Source organism: Ovis aries, chromosome 21, assembly GCF_016772045.2.
Source record: "Ovis aries strain OAR_USU_Benz2616 breed Rambouillet chromosome 21, ARS-UI_Ramb_v3.0, whole genome shotgun sequence".
NCBI classification, from domain to species: domain Eukaryota; kingdom Metazoa; phylum Chordata; class Mammalia; order Artiodactyla; family Bovidae; genus Ovis; species Ovis aries.
Genome location: NC_056074.1, coordinates 40,810,536 through 40,831,047, shown reverse-complemented (window position 1 = coordinate 40,831,047; position 20,512 = coordinate 40,810,536). Strand labels below are relative to the sequence as shown.

At 58.2% G+C, this 20,512-nt stretch overlaps 3 protein-coding genes, 1 long non-coding RNA gene and 1 other non-coding gene across 14 annotated transcripts; 3 read left to right on the top strand and 2 right to left on the bottom strand.

Moving 5' to 3' along the window:
- Positions 1 to 2,417: 2,417 nt before the first annotated feature.
- On the bottom strand, positions 2,418 to 2,499 carry TRNAS-GCU (transfer RNA serine (anticodon GCU)). Its single transcript has one exon. It is a non-coding gene; the product is annotated as a tRNA-Ser (tRNA).
- Positions 2,500 to 2,989: 490 nt separating this feature from the next.
- B4GAT1 (beta-1,4-glucuronyltransferase 1) lies at positions 2,990 to 5,228 on the top strand. The gene is made up of 2 exons (XM_012102155.5): positions 2,990 to 4,129; positions 4,361 to 5,228. The coding sequence occupies exons 1-2, from the start codon at positions 3,074 to 3,076 to the stop codon at positions 4,550 to 4,552; spliced, it is 1,248 nt and encodes a 415-aa protein (XP_011957545.3). The 5' UTR covers positions 2,990 to 3,073; the 3' UTR covers positions 4,553 to 5,228.
- Positions 5,229 to 5,507: 279 nt separating this feature from the next.
- BRMS1 (BRMS1 transcriptional repressor and anoikis regulator) lies at positions 5,508 to 12,617 on the top strand. Of its 10 annotated transcripts, XM_042237615.1 has the most exons (11): positions 5,508 to 5,806; positions 6,041 to 6,209; positions 8,380 to 8,525; positions 8,595 to 8,685; positions 8,842 to 8,969; positions 9,117 to 9,196; positions 9,282 to 9,378; positions 9,900 to 9,992; positions 11,151 to 11,215; positions 11,623 to 11,662; positions 12,061 to 12,617. In XM_042237615.1, the coding sequence occupies exons 3-11, from the start codon at positions 8,387 to 8,389 to the stop codon at positions 12,066 to 12,068; spliced, it is 741 nt and encodes a 246-aa protein (XP_042093549.1). In that variant the 5' UTR covers positions 5,508 to 5,806; positions 6,041 to 6,209; positions 8,380 to 8,386; the 3' UTR covers positions 12,069 to 12,617. The 10 variants fall into 10 exon arrangements, with proteins under 10 accessions (XP_042093549.1, XP_027815046.1, XP_042093550.1 ...); XM_027959245.2 differs by lacking the exon at positions 6,041 to 6,209 and having other exon boundaries at positions 5,508 to 5,638; XM_042237616.1 differs by lacking the exon at positions 6,041 to 6,209 and having other exon boundaries at positions 5,508 to 5,638; positions 8,294 to 8,525.
- On the bottom strand, positions 5,571 to 20,080 carry LOC114110148 (uncharacterized). The gene is made up of 3 exons (XR_003586499.3): positions 19,978 to 20,080; positions 13,513 to 13,660; positions 5,571 to 5,925 (listed from the first exon to the last, which is right to left on the bottom strand). It is a non-coding gene; the product is annotated as an uncharacterized LOC114110148 (long non-coding RNA).
- Positions 13,547 to 20,028, top strand: RIN1 (Ras and Rab interactor 1). The gene is made up of 10 exons (XM_004019692.5): positions 13,547 to 13,674; positions 13,819 to 13,999; positions 14,097 to 14,211; positions 14,311 to 14,383; positions 14,529 to 14,620; positions 14,786 to 15,532; positions 15,806 to 16,111; positions 16,380 to 16,511; positions 16,636 to 16,787; positions 17,724 to 20,028. The coding sequence occupies exons 1-10, from the start codon at positions 13,589 to 13,591 to the stop codon at positions 18,204 to 18,206; spliced, it is 2,367 nt and encodes a 788-aa protein (XP_004019741.3). The 5' UTR covers positions 13,547 to 13,588; the 3' UTR covers positions 18,207 to 20,028.
- Positions 20,081 to 20,512: the final 432 nt, after the last annotated feature.

Below are 20,512 nucleotides of genomic sequence, written 5' to 3'. Positions count from 1 at the left end.
CACCCTGCTTATTTAACTTATATGCAGAGTACATCATGGGGAATGCCAAACTGGAGGAAGCACAAGCTGGAATCGAGAGTGCTGGGAGAAATATCAATAACCTCAGATACGCAGATGACACCACCCTTATGGCAGAAAGGGAAGAGGAACTGAAGAGCCTCTTGATGAAAGTGAAAGAGGAAAATGAAAGAGCTCCCTTAAAACTCAACATTCAAAAAACGAAGATTATGGCATCTGGTCCCACGACTTCATGGCAAATAGACGGGGAAACAATGGAAGGAGTGAGAGACTTTATTTTCTTGGGCTCCAAACTTACAGCAGATGATGACTGCAGCCATGAAATTAAGAGGCTTACTCTTTAGAAGAAAAGTTATGACCGACCTAGACAGTATATTAAAAAGCACTAATGAAAGATAGAAATGCTCAACAAACAAGGCATAAACAAGAACTTTCTCAATCTGAAAAAGCGTTTATGACAAGTCTACAACTAATGTCATGCTTAACTGTGAAAGAGTGAAGTCTCCCTGAGATCAGGAAAAAGACAAGGATGCCTACTTTTCACCATTTCATCTGTTCAACTTTGTACTAGAAGTTCTAGCCAGAGCAATTGGGCAAGAAAGAGAAATAAAAGGCACCCAAATTGAGAAGGAAGAAGTAAAACTATCCGCAATCATAAATGATATACACACATACAGAAAATCCTAAAGAATACACACACACACACACACACACACTATTAAATAAACAAACAGCAAAGTTGCAGGGCTCAAGGACAATACACAAAATTCAGTTTACTTCTATACATACACTTTTTAAATTTTCCTTACTTAAAAAAATTTTTAATTGGCAGATAATTCATTTACAATATTGTGTTGGTTTCTGCCATACATCAACATGAATCAGCCATAGGTATACATATGTTCCCTCCCTCTGAGCTCCCCTTCCACCTCCCACCCCACCCCACCCCACCCCACCCCATCCCTCTAGGTTGTCACAGAGGACCTGATTTGAGCTCCCTGCATCATACAGCAAATTTCCACTAGCTATCTATTTTACATATGGTAATTTATACGTTTCCGTGCTACTTTCTCAATTTGTCCCACCCTTTCCTTCCCACACTGCATCAAGTCTGTTCTCTATGTCTGGGTCTTCACTGTGTGTGTTTATGTGGTCAGTTGCTCACCTCTGACTCTTTCGACCCTTTGGACTATAGCCCACTAGGCTCCGATTTTCCAGACGAGAATACTGGAGTGGGTTTCCATTTCATTCTCCCGGGTATACATACCATTTGGACATAAATTATTCTATCCTTCCCCCCTCCCACCCCGCCCCGCCCCATCAAGCAATTCTCTGACACCAGCTCAGCGTCCTACAGATGCAACTCAATTCTGACACTACCTTCCAGGAGACAGCTTCAGATTCCACAAGCTGGGGCCTCAAAATAAAGGTCTCCTGCTCCTGATCACTTCCTAACTCAACAACCTTGGTTCCCTACTGCCTGTGGAGCAGCAGGCAAACACCTTAAACCGACATTCCAGGCCCTCCCTGGGACGACTGAAAGCTCCTTCCGAAGATTCACGGCGCTGGAATACACTACCGATGGAGGTAATTGGCATCTGCACAGCCTCTCCTCCTCTTATAGAGTCCATGGGTCAATCATTCCAGAAACACTTATTAAGCGCCTTCTGTGTACACTGACTGGTGTTAAGCGTGTGTGGTTGTGTGTGTGAGGGAGGGCAGCAGGTGTGTGGACACATGCAAAGTCTCTGCCCAGAGAGAAGTGCTGGAGGAAGGGGAATCAGTGCGCTGAATAATTTAAATGGCAACCCACTCCAGTACTCTTGCCTGGAAAATCCCATGGATGGAGGAGACCGGCAGGCTGCAGTCCATGGGGTCGCTAAGAGTCGGGCACGACTGAGCGACTTCACTTTTACTTTTCACTTTCATGCATTGGAGAAGGAAATGGCAACCCACTCCAGTGTTCTTGCCTAGAGAATCCCAGGGACGGGGCTGCCTGGTGGGCTGCCGTCTATGGGGTCGCACAGAGTCGGACACGACTGAAGCGACTTAGCAGCAACATCGCCTCCACTGTCACCAGTTCTACACCAGCAGCTCCTCCAGGGGGTCGTCTCTAGTTCTTGGACCCCAATTTGCATTGATCAGAATTCTGGCTCTGGTTTTTTGCTGCCACCAAACCCTTGGCCCTCTTTCTATGGCGAAGGAAAAGCACAGCTCCGACTTCCTCCCACTAGCTCCACATACTTGGAGTATGAACCTGCCGGAGCTGCACGTTGAACACAGAAAGGAGACCCGGCGTAAACTGAATTGTGCCCCATTCGCAGTTCAGTTCTCTTCAACCCACTGCCCCAGACACCAGGATGTGAAAATTAAGAATCATCTCCAGCGTAAAACACGAACGACGAGGATGGGATTCGAACCCACGCGTGCAAAGCACAATGGATTAGCAGTCCATCGCCTTAACCACTCGGCCACCTCGTCCTACGTAGGGCAAGTTCTTCCACATGCCCTTATCTCTCATCCCGGAGTGTTCCGGGACCCCCTGCAGCCATTCCTCAATACAGACCTGATAAAACTCAGAGAAAGAGGCGACGGACAGAAAGGGGCTTTTGTGTTCCTTTCCGCCTGCCGCCGCCAGGAACCGCGCCATCCTTCACCATTCTGCAGTCAAGTTCGGTCACAGTTTCCGCTCCCTGATTCTGGGGCGAGAGAACCAAGGTCTCAGGACGCACTTAGTCCAGGAGGTCGCGCAGTAACCCAGAAAAGGGGGTGCAGGTCCCCCGGAACACAGCAGGCGCGGTGGCGGGCAGTTTCCAGCGTTTGCAAAGCGCGCGGCGAGGACCGAGGCTGCAGTAACTCCTCCCGGGGAGCAGGGGGCGAGCTGGCTCGCCGGAGGCCAGCGCAGGCGGCCAGGTGGGCGGGGCTGCGCGCGGGGCTCGGTTCGCCTCGGCTCGCTTCGGCCGCGCTCGGCAGGCTGCGGTAAATCCGGGCTTGCAGAGGCTGGCAGAGGCTGCGGCCCGGTGGTCCCTGCTGCGCGCCCCGAACCCCGAGAGCCATGCAGATGTCCTACGCCATCCGATGTGCCTTCTACCAGCTGCTGCTGGCCGCGCTCATGCTGGTGGCTATGCTGCAGCTGCTCTACCTGTCGCTGCTGTCCGGGCTGCATGGGCAAGAGGAGCAAGACCAATATTTCGAGTTCTTTCCCCCGTCCCCGCGGTCGGTGGATCAAGTCAAGGCGCAGCTTCGCACCGCGCTGGCCTCCGGAGGCGTCCTGGATGCCAGCGGCGACTACCGCGTCTACAGGGGCCTACTAAAGACCACCATGGACCCCAACGATGTGATCCTGGCCACTCACGCCAGTGTGGACAACCTGCTGCACCTGTCGGGCCTGTTGGAGCGCTGGGAGGGCCCTCTGTCGGTGTCGGTGTTCGCCGCCACCAAGGAAGAGGCGCAGCTGGCCACGGTGCTGACCTATGCGCTGAGCAGCCACTGCCCCGATATGCGCGCCAGGGTCGCCATGCACCTTGTGTGCCCCTCACGCTACGAGGCCGCCGTTCCCGACCCCCGGGAGCCAGGGGAGTTTGCCCTGTTGCGTTCCTGCCAGGAGGTCTTTGACAAGCTGGCCAGGGTGGCCCAGCCCGGGGTCAATTACGCGCTGGGCACCAACGTCTCCTACCCCAATAACCTGCTGAGGAATCTGGCTCGTGAGGGGGCCAACTATGCCTTGGTAATCGACGTGGACATGGTGCCCAGCGAGGGGCTGTGGAGAAGCCTGCGGGAAATGCTGGATCAGAGCAAGCAGTGGGCGGGCACAGCACTGGTGGTGCCTGCCTTTGAGATCCGTCGAGCTCGCCGCATGCCCATGAACAAAAACGAGCTGCTGCAGCTCTACCAGGTGGGCGAGGTGCGGCCCTTCTATTATGGGCTCTGCACCCCCTGCCAGGCGCCCACCAACTACTCCCGCTGGGTCAACCTGCCAGAAGAGACCTTGCTGAGGCCTGCCTACGTGGTGCCCTGGCAAGATCCCTGGGAGCCATTCTACGTAGCTGGAGGCAAGGTGCCCACCTTCGACGAGCGCTTTCGGCAGTATGGCTTCAATCGTATCAGCCAGGTGCTCTTAAGGGAGAGGGAAGGGGAAATGGGGCAGGAGGGATGGGGGAGTCAGGGAGGTCTGGATGGAAAAGAGTCAGTGAGGCAGGGAGGATCATAGTTCAGGAAGTAGTTGAATGGTTGGAAGATCCAGGGTGCCTCCAGAGGACTAGGAATGCTAGAGCAAGCCGGGATGTCAGTCTCTGCTCTAGGAATGTCATCACACTTTGCTGATCCGTCTCTCCCTCCACAGGCCTGTGAGCTGCACGTGGCAGGATTCGATTTCGAGGTGCTGAATGAAGGTTTCCTGGTTCATAAAGGCTTCAAAGAAGTTTTGAAATTCCATCCCCAAAAGGAGGCTGAAAATCAGCACAATAAGATCCTTTACCGTCAGTTCAAACAGGAGTTGAAGGCCAAGTACCCTGACTCCCCGCGTCACTGCTGAGCCCTTCCCTCACCTTGTCTGAGAAGTCTCAGACCCCTCCCTCCTTAGGCCGCCCCTCAGGCCTGACTGGGGTAAGAAATGTCACTCCACTTTACAGTGGTGGCTGTGGTGTTTGAACACTGGACTTGAATATGGGGTGCTGGGGTCAAGTCCTAGCTTAACCACTAACTAGTTGTGTGGCCTTGAGCAAATCCCGTTCTCTCCCTGAGCTTCAGTTACCCCGTCTGTAAAAGGGAGGTGAGAAATACCTACCTCACAGAACTGTTGGGAGGCTCAGAGGAGATGCTATATGTGAAAACACACTGTAAGCTTCGTACAAATGTGAAGTATTATTAATATTATTACAGTATTATTATTGTTATTATTGTTATTATTATTAACAATCTTGGGTGGGTGGACAGTAGGAGAGCAAAAAAGTATGAATGGGGCAGAGCTGAGAAGTCAGTACTTAACAAAAGGGGCGTTTTGGAAAGAAATCAGATGAAGGCGTTGAATTTAGTTCTTAGGTTTTCGGCAGCTTCCTGGTCGTCTAGGCCTCCGTCCCGGGGGCTCTGGAGAAGGGAAAGGTCTGATAGGTTCTGTGTGTTAATAGTCTGAGATCTGTACCCTTGAATAGGCTGGGCTGGGTAATTTGCCTACCGATTACAATGTGTAAATAAATAAGTGTTGACACCTATAGTTGGCTTCATTACTCTCCTGAACCGGGCGGGGATGGGAGAACAGGTCGCAGGTTCTCCGCTTTTCAAGCCCGGGGAGTTGGCTGCGGACCGAGCTGCGCGGGCTTCATGGCAAAGAAGAACGCACAAGGGCCTTTCCTGCCTGTTGAAAGCCTGTGCAAATTTCGATCGGTTGCTATGGAAACCGGCCCGCGGTATCCCAGCATGCCTCACCCCCAGCTGCCCAATTGTGAGCGCTCCGATAGGCGCCTCCTGATGACACATGCGGAAGCGCGGCCAGGCCCCCGCCCCAGGAGGAAAGAGACGGGCCCAGCGCTTCCGGGAGCCCTGCGGCGGCGCCCAGTGTCCGCATCCTCCCGTACCTTTCAGGGAGTTTTGGACGTGAGGTCAGAGGCCCCACTCCCCGCGGGTGCGTAACGTCAACCCTGGCGCCTGGTTTGCCCTCTCCGGTCAGTCGGTCGGAGCCGGCCCAATCTCCAGGGCCGAAGCGGAGACTTAACCGGCCGGACGCGTGCGGGGACCGCGGGACCAGAGCTGGCAGCGGACGAGCCAGTGATTCTCCCGCTCGCGCCTGCACGTACGGAGATGGAACTGGGCGGGAAGCTCTCGGTGCGCCGTGGAGGGCCTGGGTTGGCTTCTTCGAGACTGGGGCAGAATCTTCCTTCCTAGGAGGCCTGCCCTCGACTTGCTCACTTTCTGAAAGATAAATTGCAACATGCACAGTGCCTTATGATTTGCTTTGCCATTCTTTACCGCTTGCAGCCTTTACAACTCTGAGAGTGGCAATGGTTATTCTCTTTTTTATACCCAGGGTAAGGCGTAGACTCAGAGACTGCTGGAGAGACTTTTTCCCAACCCCTCATCCTTTCTGGTCCAGAAAGATAGGCCTTACCAGTGAAGAGGAATTGCAAAGTTTGGAAAATGCGGGAACTGAGGCTTGAGATTGGGAAAGAGGCTGGTTGGTGAACCGAGGCTTTCAGGTCAGGTTGAGATCATTTGTGAAATCATTGAGGGATGTTTTGAAACTTTGAAAGTGTTAGTCACTCAGTTGTGTCCGACTCTTTGTGACCCCATGGACTGTAGCCCACCAGGCTTCTCTGTCCATGGAATTCTCCAGGCAAGAATACTGGAGTGGGTAGCCGTTCCCTTTCTCCAACGGATCTTCCCCACCCAGGAATCAAGCCCGTCTCCTGCCTTGCAGGTACATTCTTTATCATCTGAGTCACCAGGGAAGTCCACTTTGAAACTTAAGCCAATTACTTTATTCAAATTGATGTTTGCTACCTTTGCAGAAGCCAGGGGCTACTGAGAAGTAAAAGCCAATCCCGGCCCTACAAACGTTTTTGTTTAACTTTGTATTTGCAAATCCTCCAGTCATCAAATGAGTCGGTACAAATGGGTGAATAAAGCACATGTGCAGCCCTGCCCTGGTGAGGCTTACTGGCTGGTTGGAGAGACAGATGTGAGAATGGGCAAATAGACATGCAAATAAGTCAGGAAGGGTGACTGCACAGAGCTAAAGGACTACAAAGAAGCCCAGAGAAGGTATCACAGTGAAACAGAAGCCCCCAATAGGCAAAGAGATGATCTGCTGAGAAGACTGTTTATTCTTCCTCTTGGGTGATCTTTTGGCCGCACTTGGCACTGTCACTTCTTCATTCTGAAATTCTCTCTCCCCAGCTTTGAGTTTTCCCTCCTCCATCTCTTGCTAATTTTCTTCCTTTTTGGAGGGGTCTCATCGTCTGCCCCTTCGGTAACCCTGGAGTTCCATCATGAGCCCCTTCTCACTCCACACATTCTGCCTTGCTGGTGGCACACTCTCCCAAGGTCTGAAGAACTCACTCAATGTGATGACCAGATCTCTGCAGCCCAGATTTCTCTCTGAGGCTTAGACCCATGTGTCCCCACCCCTGCCCCTTCTCTCCTTTCAGGGTCTTTTTCATGCCACTCACTCTCCTTAGAATGCTTTCTCTTCCTCAGCCAGCTCAGCTCATGGGTTTGGCCCTTCATCCTCTGCAAGCCCTCACTGCTGCAGCAAGCTCCAGGTTTCATTTAGCTGCCTCTCCCATATGCTCTTGGTCTTAACTCTTCTGCTTCCTGGCCTCTCTCTCCCAGGAACTTGTCAACTCCTTGAGATCAGAAAACTGTCTGCCGCACTTGAGCCAAGCTCCTACCATAGTGTCTGATGGTACCTAGCATATGTTAGATTTTTCAATAAAGATTAAATCAGTGAGTAAAAAGATGTTTAACACTGTTCTTTGTTGCTGAGAAGTCAAGATAGAGACCAAAAAATATTGGCATCGGGTACAAGGAGGTCATCTATTAACTCTACAGGATCAGTTTCAGCTGAGAGCAATGATATGGAAACAGATTGGAACAAGTGGAAGGTGAAAGAGTAGGAAGAGCATGTGTTTACAAGACCTTGCAAAGATGGGAAATGGGGGCCGTGATTGAGTGGAGTGGGATGAAGTTTTGTGTTTCTGCTTTTTCTGCATGTTGGGAAATACCTAAACATGTCTAAAGTTTCCTAAGAGCTGCCAAGAGGGAAAATTGAGCATGCAGAAGAGAGAGTGGAGTACTGATGACTTGGGGTCTTAGAGGAGGCAGAAGGAGGTAGGATTTGAGCATAGCGAGAGGACCCGAGCATTGTAGGGTGGGAAGAGAAGTGGAGGGCTTTATAGGCAGAAGAACAGCACAGTGGGCAGCAGGGGCTGGGGAGGAAGTGCGTGGTGTATTTGAGAACTGGCCATTAGATGTGGGGTGAAGGAGCTGGACAGCGGTTCAAGTCCAGTGTGCAGGGCCTCGAAAGCCTGGGTCAGAATTTTGGCCCAGTCCCGTAGGCAGTGGAGAGCCCATCTTGGCCTTTCCCATCTTACAGATCATCACCTTGGCCAATATTACGGGGATTGTGATCACCAACAATGTCCAAGGGGATGGGCATTTCTGTGGCTCCTAGATTTCTGGGAGATGTGTAGATGGTTCCATTTGTACCTGCCCCACCCTGCATGTCCCTAGGGCCCAGCGAGTCCAGTCCATTCCCTCCCCTGCTTGTCCCCATCCACAGCGAGGCTTGATTTGACTCCCCAAGTGACCACTTTGCCACTCGGAGCTGGGGACAGGGGCGAGTGATGGCTCCACTGCTCCTCCCAGCGCCCAGATGCCCGTCCAGCCTCCAAGCAAGGACACAGAGGAGATGGAAGCAGAGGGCGACTCAGCTGCCGAGATGAATGGGGAGGAGGAGGAGAGCGAGGAGGAACGGAGCGGCAGCCAGACCGAGTCCGAGGAGGAGAGCTCAGGTGAGCCCCACACGCCCTCGAGCGCCCTGCCTGCCCCCGCAGCCGGCCCTGACTGGCCTCTTGTCCCAGAGATGGACGAGGAGGACTACGAGCGGCGCCGCAGCGAGTGCGTCAGTGAGATGATGGACCTGGAGAAGCAGTTCTCGGAGCTGAAGGAGAAGTGAGCGAGGGGCCCGGGGCTCGGGGCCCGGCTTCCAGGAGGCAGCGGAGGGCCTGGCGCCAGCCAGGGCCGGTGTGAGCAAGGGCCTGACCCGGGGCGCTGGGCACGTGTTTAGCAGATGGGCACACGGGCGCACGGCTGCCTTTCGCCTCCCAGGTTGTTCAGGGAACGACTGAGTCAGCTGCGGGTGCGGCTGGAGGAAGTGGGAGCTGAAAGGGCACCCGAATACACGGAGCCCCTGGGGGGGCTGCAGCGGAGCCTCAAGATTCGCATTCAGGTGGCAGGTCTGTGGCCCGTCCTGTGCCCCGTCCCCTTATGAGAACCCACGGCTCTCTGTCCCCTTCCCCTCTCACCCGTGCCCTGCCTCACCCGCCTTTGTGGGCAGCCAGGGCCCTGGCCAGGCCCGGCCGCCCATCGCCCTCCCTCCGCAGGGATTTACAAGGGCTTCTGTCTGGACGTGATCAGGAACAAGTATGAGTGTGAGCTGCAGGGAGCCAAGCAGCACCTGGAGGTGAATGTGGGTGCGCCGGGTGGGGAGGAGGTGGCCGCCCCGCCCCACCCCGCCCCGCCCAGCTGAGCCGCTGCGCCTCTTGCAGAGTGAGAAGCTGCTGCTGTACGACACGCTGCAGGGCGAGCTGCAGGAGCGGATCCAGAGGCTGGAGGAGGACCGCCAGAGCCTGGACATCAACTCTGGTGAGGCCAGCGGCCAGCCGGCACCCCTGTGCTTCCAGCGCCCGTTCCCTGTCTGGGCCTTGCCTTCCCCGCTTGCATGGGGGTGGGTGTAGGAGGGCCTGCTCCGTGCTCACCGTGGGGACTGACGGAAAGCAGGCGGGGAAGGGCCCAGCCCGGTGCCTGGTGCACAGTGGCAGCTTGGGGGTGCCCTCCCTCCGTGCTGGTCCCAGAATGGAGGCATCATTCTGACACACGTGCCCCTGCCATGGCCACAGTGTGCCCATTCACACAGGGCACTGGGGAGGGAGGGACTAATGATCTCACACCCCCATCCATGAAACAGATGAGGAGACTGAGGTTAGCAGAAGCACAGTGACCTCTTTCCCAGGATTGAACTCAGCTTCCAAGCCCAGGCTTCTCTGCACTGCCCTGGGGAGGTTGATGGGGATGGGCTGGCCTGGCCCACGTGAGGGACACAGGCTTCAGGGGTGGGGCGTCCTGGGAGGACGGCACCCTGATGCTGACTCTGGTCTGGGGCGCAGAGTGGTGGGATGACAAACTGCATGCCAGAGGCAGCTCGAAGACATGGGACTCCCTGCCACCCAACAAGAGGAAGAAGGCGCCTCTCGTTTCCGGTATCCTTCCCCATACAGTGGCCTGAACTGGGCAGGAGGTCAGGGTGGAGGCACATGGGGGACAGAGGCAGACCAGACTCACTTAAGGTCATCTGGCCTCCTGTGGCCGTGTCCAGGCAGATCAGCTGTTGAATTTTCTGCAGGGTCCTCCTGGCCTGTGTGGACCATGGAAAAATAGAAGCATTCATCCAGAGATTTCCCCATAGTTTTCTGAGTGAGGTCTCCTCTGAGGCCCTTCTGGCTTTCTCACAGTGTCTTGGGCATGTCCCAGGCTCTCCCACCCCCATGCCTTTGCTGACTTTACACTCCCCTCTTGGATGCCTTTACCTGTCTGCCTGCTCGGTGCCCATCAATTGTCACCTCCTCTGTGAAGCCTCTCCTGGTTTCCCCGACAATGGCTGTGGCTTCCCTCTCCTCTGCACCCCTTTACCTGAACGGGGGCACCTGCCTCCCTTCTGGACATAGTCACCTCTGCCGCCCCCCAGGTGTGAGCCCCTCTTGTTCAGGGCCTGCTGTGCCGGCCTCCCCCCCTCGCATAGCCCAGCACGGAGTTGAATTGAATTCTCAGGTATACACACCCCTCCATATTTCTGCCGCAGTCAGATTATCAGGAAGTTGACCTCCTGGTGATGGGGATCATGTTCAAGCAGGGAGGGAAGGATCTGGACTGCAGAGGCTTGAGCGGGGGTGGGAGGTGAGGGTGTGGAGACGTCAGCGGGCAGAGTGGCCAGTCCCCAGACGGGCGGGTGAGACCGATGGAGGGTGGTTTTCAGGACAGAAGAGATAGATGACAGTCTGCGTGTAGGTGGGGCCAGTTGAGGGAACAGGGGGCGAGATCCCTGAGTGGGTGGCCTGGGCCTGGGCCTTCTGACCTTGAGGCCTGAGAGGAGGTGAGGAGGGAGCCAAGGGGCTGAACGCCCTCTGTGGACTGGGTGAAACTGAAATAGGCCGCAGCCACGCACTCCACCCTGCTAAGAACCCAGGAGCCACGAGGTCGGAGGTGGAGCCTGAGTGCTGCCCCAGGTGCTCGGCTCCCCAACCCGCCATCCACGGCACCGCCGCCTCTGAGTGCTGGCACCTCCCACCCCCTGGGCTGGGGGCCCGGTCCCATCCCCTGCCCCCTCCCCACGTCTCCTGTTTCCTTGACCCCCATCTCAGGCCCTTACATCGTGTACATGCTGCAGGAGATCGACATCCTGGAGGACTGGACAGCCATCAAAAAGGTGGGTCTAGCGCTGCCTGCCACAGGGTGGGGGCTGGCGGTGCAGCACCCCCTCCCCAATCAGACCGGCTTTGGTCTCTGTGGGCCTTCCCCTGGGGAGCTCTCTTGTCAGCCCCCAGCACCCTCTGCTTCAGCCCAGGCACCCTGGCTTTGCTTGGCCTCCCAGACCTCCTGTTTGCGTCAGCCCCTTTCTTGTTCCCAGGCAGGTTTTGATGGGCTGGGAGGAAGGAAGGCAGCCGGGCTGCCTGGGTCTCTGACAAGGGAACACATTGATCCTTTGCCTAGAAGGGGCCTTAAGCTCCCCTCAGCCCCTCTTGAGCAGCCCCCCATCCCAGAAAGGCTGCTGTGGAGGGGGACTTGCCAAGCTGCAGGCAGCCTCTCAGCGGGCATTTCTTCTTACCCACCCAGGCGAGGGCAGCTGTGTCCCCTCAGAAGAGAAAATCAGATGGTAAGAACCACCAAGGGTGTCCCGCCTTCCACCACCCCCTCCCCCAGGCCAGCCTCCAGGAAAGGCGCCTGGAGGGAGGCAGGGGCATATTAGATCAGTTAGGACACTCTGGGTTTGAGGGTAGCTCTGGGTTCGAGGTCACGGTGGGAATTGGGGTGGGGTTAGGGCCAGGTCTGGTTAGGGAGGATGGAATGCTAAGCCTCCGCAGCTGGCCTGGGGGCCTGGAGGACCAGGGAGCCCATGAGTAAGGGCTGTGGGGCTGCCCCGTCCTCCCGGCCTCGCCTGCCCCAGGCCGGACTGAGACCGCTCCTCTCAGTCCACCATGTGAAGTGCCTCCCTTCCTCTTGGTTTGCTTTCCTCTCACCTGCAGTGATTTTTCCCTTCCTGTGTACCCCTAGGACCTTGACCCTGCTCTTCACAGCCAGGGGGGCCCTTGGAGCAGCTGGCACCAAACCCAGGACTTGAACTTTCCTGCTGCAGAAAGGCAGACTGGCAGGCCCCTCAGGGTCTGCCCAGCCATCTCTCCAGTGCTGCTCCGGGGTCCTCCGCTCCAGCCATCACTGGTCTGGGCTCCTCCTCTGCCCTCCCCGGGGCCTGAACAGCCAAGGCCTGGAGCTGCCCGAGGCCAGCCAGACGATCTCCTCCCTCCCCAGCCAGCCCACCACGCCCCCCCGCCAAAAGGTCGCCCTCCTTGGAGCCCTCCCTGATGAAGACATGCCTGTCTTAAGCCAAAGCAACATCCTTTCTTTGGACCTTGGACCCCAATCACTGAGTTGGGTCCCACTTCGCAGAAACTCTGAGCCAGAAATTATATTTGGGGGGCCTGTGTGTCCTGGCTGTTGCTGGAGTGACAAGGCAGGCTCCTCGGGTCTTCCTTTTCAAGGAGGTTCCTGGTGTCTGCCTCCCACATTTCAGGGACTGGAATTAAAACCTTTCCTGGGACTCTGGCACAACATGCATGTGTCTAATTTACCTTGCAAGGGAATCAGGGCTCTTGTGGAGAGTGCTTGAGACAGGCAGTCTCTGCTGGGGGCCGTGGTATCTCCTCCAGTGAGCGGAGCCTACCCCCTCTGACTTGGGGTATAGGCTGGGGAAGGGGGCATTCCCCCACACATCTGCTCCAGGTGTGGGGGGCTGGGCCCTGGACTGCCTGGTGCTGGTGAGCAAAGTCTGAGGCAACTTGTGGCACAAACCGAGCACGTGGCCTGGGTGCTCCGTGCCTAGAGACTGGATCATGTCTGCACCTGCCCCAGTCTCGGCAGATCGGCAAGGCAGGCTGGCAGATCCTGTGTGCGTGGGAGGCAGCCAGCAGCAGCACCATGTGCTGACGACCTCACAGCCAGACTACCCCCCTGTTCAGCGCTGAGTGTCAGAACCACCCCCAGAACCTCCACTAAGCAAAGGGGTTAGTTTCCATGGAGACACAGCATCCTTTCTCCATGGCAACCTGAAATCCCCAAAACCAAGTTAAGCTCAGGCATGAGTCATCTGTGGCCAGTAGGGGGCACTCTCCCAAAAGGCTGACCTTAGGGCCAGGGACAGATGAGCAGTTGACCACAGACTTGAAGGTGCCCCAAGGGCGAGGCCCGTGGAGACCTTGGCGGGCCCTGCTTAACCCCTTCTTGCCCATCTGTGCGGTTCGAGGAGTCTGGCAAGGCTGCAGGAAGCGCCGTGTGGAGGTGGCAGCCCCACAGCTGGAACCCTGGGCAGGCCACCTGCATGGAGTGGATCCCTGCCCCCAGAGGCTGGGCCCAGAGCAGAGGAAGCAGACACTGCCCGGGCTGAGTGGACACACAAGAGTTAACTGGCGGGTGTGACAGGGCGAACCGCCCTCAGGAAGTGTTACTCACCATTGGGAATGTGAGTGCTCCCGCCTTGGGGGCTGGCTTCTCTGAGTCCCGGGAGAGACTGGAGGAGCTCCCAGCCATGGAAACCCCTGGGGAGCCAAGAACAGGCCCCCTCGGAGCCCCCTACCCAGCCAGCTTCGCTTCTGGGCACCTGGAGAGAGAAAAGTTAGTGAAGTTGGAAGGGCAGCCCCGGTGGGGTGGGGTGGAAGGTGGGGAACCCGAGCTGGGTCTGTCCCAGGGCCAAGGAGGGGGAGACGGTTGGGCAAATCCCTGCTCAGGTCTGGTGCCTCCACCCCGCACCCCGGCCAGGCCAGCCCAGGACCCGCGGTACGATGTGCCTGGTGCCAGCGGGGTGCAGGCAGGTGGATCGCAGCGGCCAGGGCGCACCGTGAGCCTGCGGGAGCGCCTGCTGCTCACCCGGCCCGTGTGGCTGCAGCTGCGGGCCAACGAGGCTGCCGCGCTGCACGTGCTGAGGACCGAGCCCCCCGGGGTGAGTCTCTCCCCACCCCTGGGGCTGGAGGCTGAGGGTAGGGGGGCGAGGGGCTGGACACAGAGGACCCAAGCCTCTGATCCCTGTCCACTCGCAGACATTTCTGGTACGGAAGTCTAACAGTCGCCAGTGCCAAGCCCTGTGCGTGCGGCTGCCCGAGGCCAGTGGCCCCTCCTTCGTCTCCAGCCACTGTATCCAGGAGACCGCTCGGGGTGAGAGGGACTGGCCCGGCCGGGCGGGAGGGGCTGGAAGCATCAGGTCGGGGCGCAGGGGGGTGCTCCCAGAGAACAACCTCACTTCCCATCCCTCAGGCGTCTCCCTGGAGGGCTCAGACCTTGTGTTCCTAGACCTGGTTCAGCTGATCTGTGCCTACTGCCACACCCGGTGAGCCTGCCTGCAGGGCGCCTGCTCTCCACAGGGCCCTGGTTCCCTTCCTGGGACACCTTGTCCTCCTTGCCCACGGGCACTCCCGGTGCCCGCCACCCAGAGCTTTCCTCACTGCCCACTTTTTGCTCCCCTCTGGCCTCAGGGACATTCTTCTCCTCCCGCTTCAGCTCCCCAGAGCCATCCGCCAGGCAGCCACCCACAAGGAGCTGGAAGCCATCTCCCATCTGGGCATGGGTAAGGGCTCCCGGGCTACCCACTGCACAGATGGACAAGCTGAGGCCAAGAGGGAGAGGGAAGGTGAAGGCACACAGCCTGAAGCCTGGGCCTTTCTCCCAGTTGGGTCCCCTCCCTGAGCCTCCCCACCCCCACCCTGAGGCCCAACCTGTTTCTCTTCCCTAGAGTTCTGGAGCTCCTCCCTCAACACCAAGGCTCAGCTAGGCCCATCGGAAGGCCCCCCACTGCCCCGGCTGAAGCCCCGGCCCCCACAAGAGCTGGACCAGGGCACCAGAGCTGCCCTGTGTTTCTTCAACCCCCTGTTCCCAGGGGATCTGGGCCCCACCAAGAGGGAGATATTCAAGAGGAGCTTCAAAGTGCGTGTGTCCACGGAGACCTCCAGCCCCCTGTCTCCCCCAGCTGTGCCGCCTCCCCCAGTTCCGGTGTTGCCAGGGACAGCCCCCAACCAGACAGAAAGGTTGCCCCCTCGCCAGCTGCTACGGAGGGAGAGCTCGGTAGGGTACCGGGTGCCAGGGGGCACCAGCCCCAGCCTCCCGCCGCTGCCCTCCCTCCAGGAGGTGGACTGCGCCTCCCCCAGCAGCTCAGAGGAGGAGGGGGTGCCGGGGTCCCAGGGGAGCCCAGCGACCTCACCCCACCTGGGCCACCAGCGGCGGCGGCGACCCCTGCTTCGGTCCATGAGCGCTGCCTTCTGCTCCCTGCTAGCGCCTGAGCGGCAGGTGGGCCGGGCAGCTGCGGCGCTGACACAGGACAGACACACGGCCGTGGGACAGCTGGTGCAGGACCTGCTGACCCAGGTGCGTGCCGGCCCCGAACCCCGGGAGCTGCAGGCCGTCCGCGAGGCCCTGAGCCGGGCCCGAGCCATGCTGAGCGCGGAGCTGAGCCCGGAGAAGCTGCTGCCACCAGACAGGCTGGGTGAGACTCCAGCATGGGGTCCACTGTCTCCAGAATTCAGCTTTTCTGCCTTCCTCTCTCTCTGCCTCTCAGGGCTGGCCTTTCTCAGCCTGTTCTTCCATGTACACCCACCTTGTCTCTGCATCATTCAAGCAACTTCTACCCACCGCCTCTCTCCCAGTCACAATGATTCCTCCTCGTTTTCATCCCTCTCCCCTCCTGAGCATGCGCTTCCTCCCCGGGACCCCCACGCCACCCCGGTTCCTCTGACCGTTGCCTGCCTCTCCCCCACAGAGCACGTCCTGGAGAAGTCGCTGCACCGCTCAGTGCTCAAGCCGCTGCGGCCCATCCTGGTGGCCCGCCTGCGGCGCCGGCTTTCAGCCAACAGCTCCCTGGGCCGCCTGGCTGAAGGCCTCCGCCTGGCCCGGGCCCGGGGCGCCAGCGCCTTCGGGTCCCACTTAAGCCTGCCCTCCCCAGTAGAGATGGAGCAGGTACGTCAGAAGCTGCTACAGCTGCTTCGCGCCTACTCACCCAGCGCCCAGGTCAAGCGGCTCCTGCAGGCCTGCAAGCTGCTCTACACAGCCCTGAGGACCCAGGCGGGTATGCCCCCTCCCACCGGCCACTGCCAAGTCAGAGGCCACCGGGCTGAGGCCCTAGGAATGGCACAGCAGGGAAAACAAAGGAAAAAAAATACATATATGTATGTGGATCCACCTCCCCATTTCATAGATGGTAATACTGTGGCCCAGAAAGCAGAGCATCCACTCCCCATCCATTGCCCCTGGTTGCCTGGCAGGCAGAGGGAGGGTCGTTGTCTAAGATAAGTAGCTGAGGATCCTGACCCTGTGGCCTCATCCACCACCTACAGGGGAGGGCGCGGGGGCCGACGAGTTCCTGCCATTGCTGAGCCTCGTGCTGGCCCACTGTGACCTTCCTGAGCTGCTGCTGGAGGCCGAGTACATGTCAGAGCTCCTGGAGCCTGCCCTGCTCACCGGAGAGGGTGAGAGACCCCACAGGGCCCCGCTTCTGTCTGGGTGGGGCTGGTACCCTGACTGAGCAGGGGAGGCAGGGAGGAGCAGTGGCTCACACCGAGCCTGAGCCACAGCCCTCCCCTTGTGTCCCAGGCGGCTACTACCTGACCAGCCTCTCGGCCAGCCTGGCCCTGCTGAGTGGCCTGACCGAGGCCCACACCCTGCCCCTGAGCCCCTCGCAGGAGCTGCAGCGCTCGCTTAGCCTCTGGGAGCAGCGCCGCCTGCCTGCCACCCACTGCTTCCAGGTAACGCCAGCCCTGGGGGGCACCCGGTGTCATCTGGCTTGGCCCCTCCTTCACCCAGTGAGACTCAGAAAAGGCAGGGAAAGGGGAAGGGCAGGCCTGCATCACCGGGCGACAGCGTCCCACATGGAACACCCGTCTGAGCCAGTCCTTCTGGATGGTGCATCTCACCAGCTGACACGGCTCAGTGCTCTGGCGGCCCAGAGTCTTCACAGAAACTGAAGTGGGGTCATTATGGTGCCCATTTTACAGATGAGGAAACAGACATGGCCTGGGAAGGGAAAGGGGCACAGGCAGGCTCAAACCCCAGATCCTGGCTTCTGGCTGCCACCTGGGCTCGGGCTTGCAGCCCAGGCCCCCTTCACCCTCGGTCCCCGCCCCCCATACCCTCAGCTCAGGCGAGGTGCTCTGAGAGCCAGAGAGTAACTCTGCCATTCACCTCCTTCCTTCCAATCAAGGGACCCTTCCTTCCTTAGCCTTGGCTAAGAGTCCAGATTTTATAGCCAGATCCTAGGTCCAAATGCTGGCATTTCTGCTTTCTGGCTATGGGAGTTTTGCCCAGTTAGGTGTCCTCTTTGTGCCTCAGTTTTCTCGTCTGTAAAATGGGGTAATAGGACCTACATCCTGAGGTTGATATTGGATAAAATGGGTTAATTCAGAACAAGCACTGAGGGCGCAGAGTAAGCTCGACCTGAGTGGGATCGATAGGCTATAGAGGCCTGCTGGGCCGTCCTTCCAGCCCGCGGCTCTGACCCGTGAGCCCAGGGACAGCCCTCTCATCCACAGAGCCCCCCTCAGAGCTCAGCTTATTCAAAAAGCTCTGGCTGCTGGTTCTACCACTGGCTCTGTCCCATCCACCCCTTCAGTGCAGAGCCTGGACTGCAACCTTGAGCCTTGCAGGCAGGACTGAGTTCTTGTTCTTGGCTTCTCCCTACACAGCACCTCCTCCGCGTAGCCCATCAGGACCCCAGTAGTGGCTGCACCTCCAAGACGCTGGCCGTGCCCCCAGGAGCCTCAATTGCCACACTGAACAAGCTCTGTGCCACCAAGTTCCGGGTGACCCAGCCTGATACTTTTAGCCTCTTCCTGTACAAGGGGCAGGACTACCAGCGTCTGCCCCCTGGAGCCCTGGCTCACAGGCTCCCCACCGCCGGCTACCTCGTCTACCGCCGGGCAGAGCAGCCCGAGATCCCAGGGGCCTCACCAGGGGCTGCCACAGGGGAGAGCAGTGGGGGGCCAGAGGCAGGGGACAGGGAGGAGGAGAAAGGGGGCCGGGGAACTGGGGACACCAAGGCCAAAACCAGCCCCAGGGATGGCAGGGGAGAATCTGAGACAGTGGCCGAGGGGGCTGAGGGCCAGGCCAGGGGCCCTGCTCAGCCAAGGGGGCTGGAGACTGAAGAGAGCCAGGCCACAGAGGAATAGCTGGGAGTGGGCAGAAGGGCCGCGTGGGGCAGGAAGCTCGGAGCCTGCTGGGACGGCCTTGCAGAGTATCAGCCTCGCCGGCCCAGGCCACAGCCCCCGGAGCCTCCCTGACTCTGCTCCCTGTCTGCTGCCACCTCTGACCCTCTAGCACACCGATCACACCTGTTGGCCATGTCCAGGGCACTTGGGTGAAGCCTAAGGGGTCTGGGGGGCCCAGATGAAGGTCCTTGGCCTCTCCTCCTGCTCCCCCAGCTGGAGGCCAGGCAGCCCACAGTGAGGAGTGTGTCCAGCAGGGGAGAAATCCACCAGGGGCCCCAGCTCTGGCGGCAGTGGGGAGGGGTGGGTGGTTCAAGACCTGGAAAGGCCCCACCAATTTCCAGGTGTCAGGAGAATTCAGAGAAGCAGCAAGGCCTCAGGCCTCAGTCCTGCCCACACCGCCTGCAGAACAAGCACCTCCGAACCTCAGTGTCCTCGCCTATAAAGTGGGGGTGCTACCGCTACCCTGCCGTCTTCCAGAAGCCTTCCATGGCTCAGAATAGATGGTTTTGTTGCAGAGCAGAGCACAACTAGGGAAAGGGGAAAGAGGTTGAATATTAGCAAAACCCCCAGCTTGCATATACACACGCCTCTCCGAGGGTCCATTCTCCACCCTCACCTAAGGGAGAGGTTCTCCAGGCGGCCCTGGGGGACATCCAGGGGGTCAGGCTCAGCCAAGGGAGCACTCCTGTTCCAGTCTTTCCCCAAGAGAAGAAGTCCTCCCAGGCACGCTGCTGTCCCCGGGGAAGTGGACAGGTGAGACAGCCTTCTGAAATGGAATGAGGACTCGGAAACTGTCTCTTCCGCACTGACGTCTCTTGGACCTCACAAGAGGTTTTCAGGAGACAGGGTCTGATTTATTACCCACCGATGCTGGGGAAAGTGACTCCTAAGACGTCATCCAGCGGACCATTAGACCAAACCAGGAGTCAGGTTCCAACTATGCCTTGTATTCTAAGCCACCAAAAAACTAATGCTCAGCGATAAAGAATCTGCCTGCAGTGCAGGAGATGTAGGAGCTGGGGGTTCGATCCCTGGATCCGGAAGGTCCCCTGGAGGAGGAAATGGCAGGCAACCCACTCCAATATTTTTGCCTGGGAAATCCCATGGACGGAGGAGCCTGGTAGGCTACAGTCCATGGGGCCGCAGAGTCAGACGTGAGCGACTGGGCGGGAGGTCCAAGCGGACAGCAAATGAGCAAAGAAAATACCAGAGACCACCACAAGAGGGCACACGTAGCTCAGGAAGTGGCTGAGAGGGCGCCCTGATAAGACTGCAGCTCCAGGGCGGCAGCGGTGCAGGTGGTCCCGGGGTTTGCAATCTTGCAGCCGCCAAGCAACTAGGGGGACATAAGAGCCAAGTCTTCTGGCCCTCAGCTCTCTTGGGAGTCTGAGGTCTGGATGAGGCTGGCCTCCGGGGACCACTCCCTGGGAAGGAATTAGGTCCCAGTGGAAGGAGGACCCTAGCCAGTCTCTGAGGGGCTCGCTCGGGCCCTGAGCACAAGGGACAGTGGCCCACATATTAGACATGGCGGCTGTGAGACAGAAATCACAGCCTTTGGGATTTCAGACCCTCCAGGTACAGCCCGGATGCAGGACTCCCAAATTCCTCTAGGCCATCGGCTCTCTGCCAACTTCCACCCTCTCCCACGCACACACACAAGCTTCTCACTGGCGAGGGGTCTCCCTCACTCTTCTGTATGTATTCCCCACCAGTCCCGCACCCACCCCAGTACCTTGTACAGTGCTGGGCGCTCCACAGGCGCTCAATAAATGTTGTCCACTGATTGGAGTTTGATAACTTAGAGCGAAGGGCGGTGAGGTGGAAGGCTAAGGGAGGGTTGGGTTCTGGGAACCAAACACAGGATGTCTCAAGTTCAGTCCCAGAGGAAGGTCCTGGCATGTTGTAGGAGGTGTTCAGAGAGCCCCGGGGCCGGATGTAGAGCCGGTCTCATGGGAACTATGACTGGCGGAGGCTTCTGGGCCCCCCGCAAGGGGGCCTCTGCAAGCCCCTCCCACTCCCTTCCAGGGCTCAGTGCTAATTCCTGGCTCTGGGAATTCAGCATGGCCTCAGCAGTGGCTCACTGGAGCATTGCCAGGCCCTGCCTGCTGCCTGAATCTCCCGGTTTATCTTCTGAAGAGATTCTGATGGTTCAGGAGTCCCGACAAGGTAAATCCGCAGGAGCAAGGGTCATTGGACAGGGCTTGGGGCTCCAGGGAAGGTAACAATAGGTCGGTCTAGGAATGATCTCACTATCCCCATTTTACAGA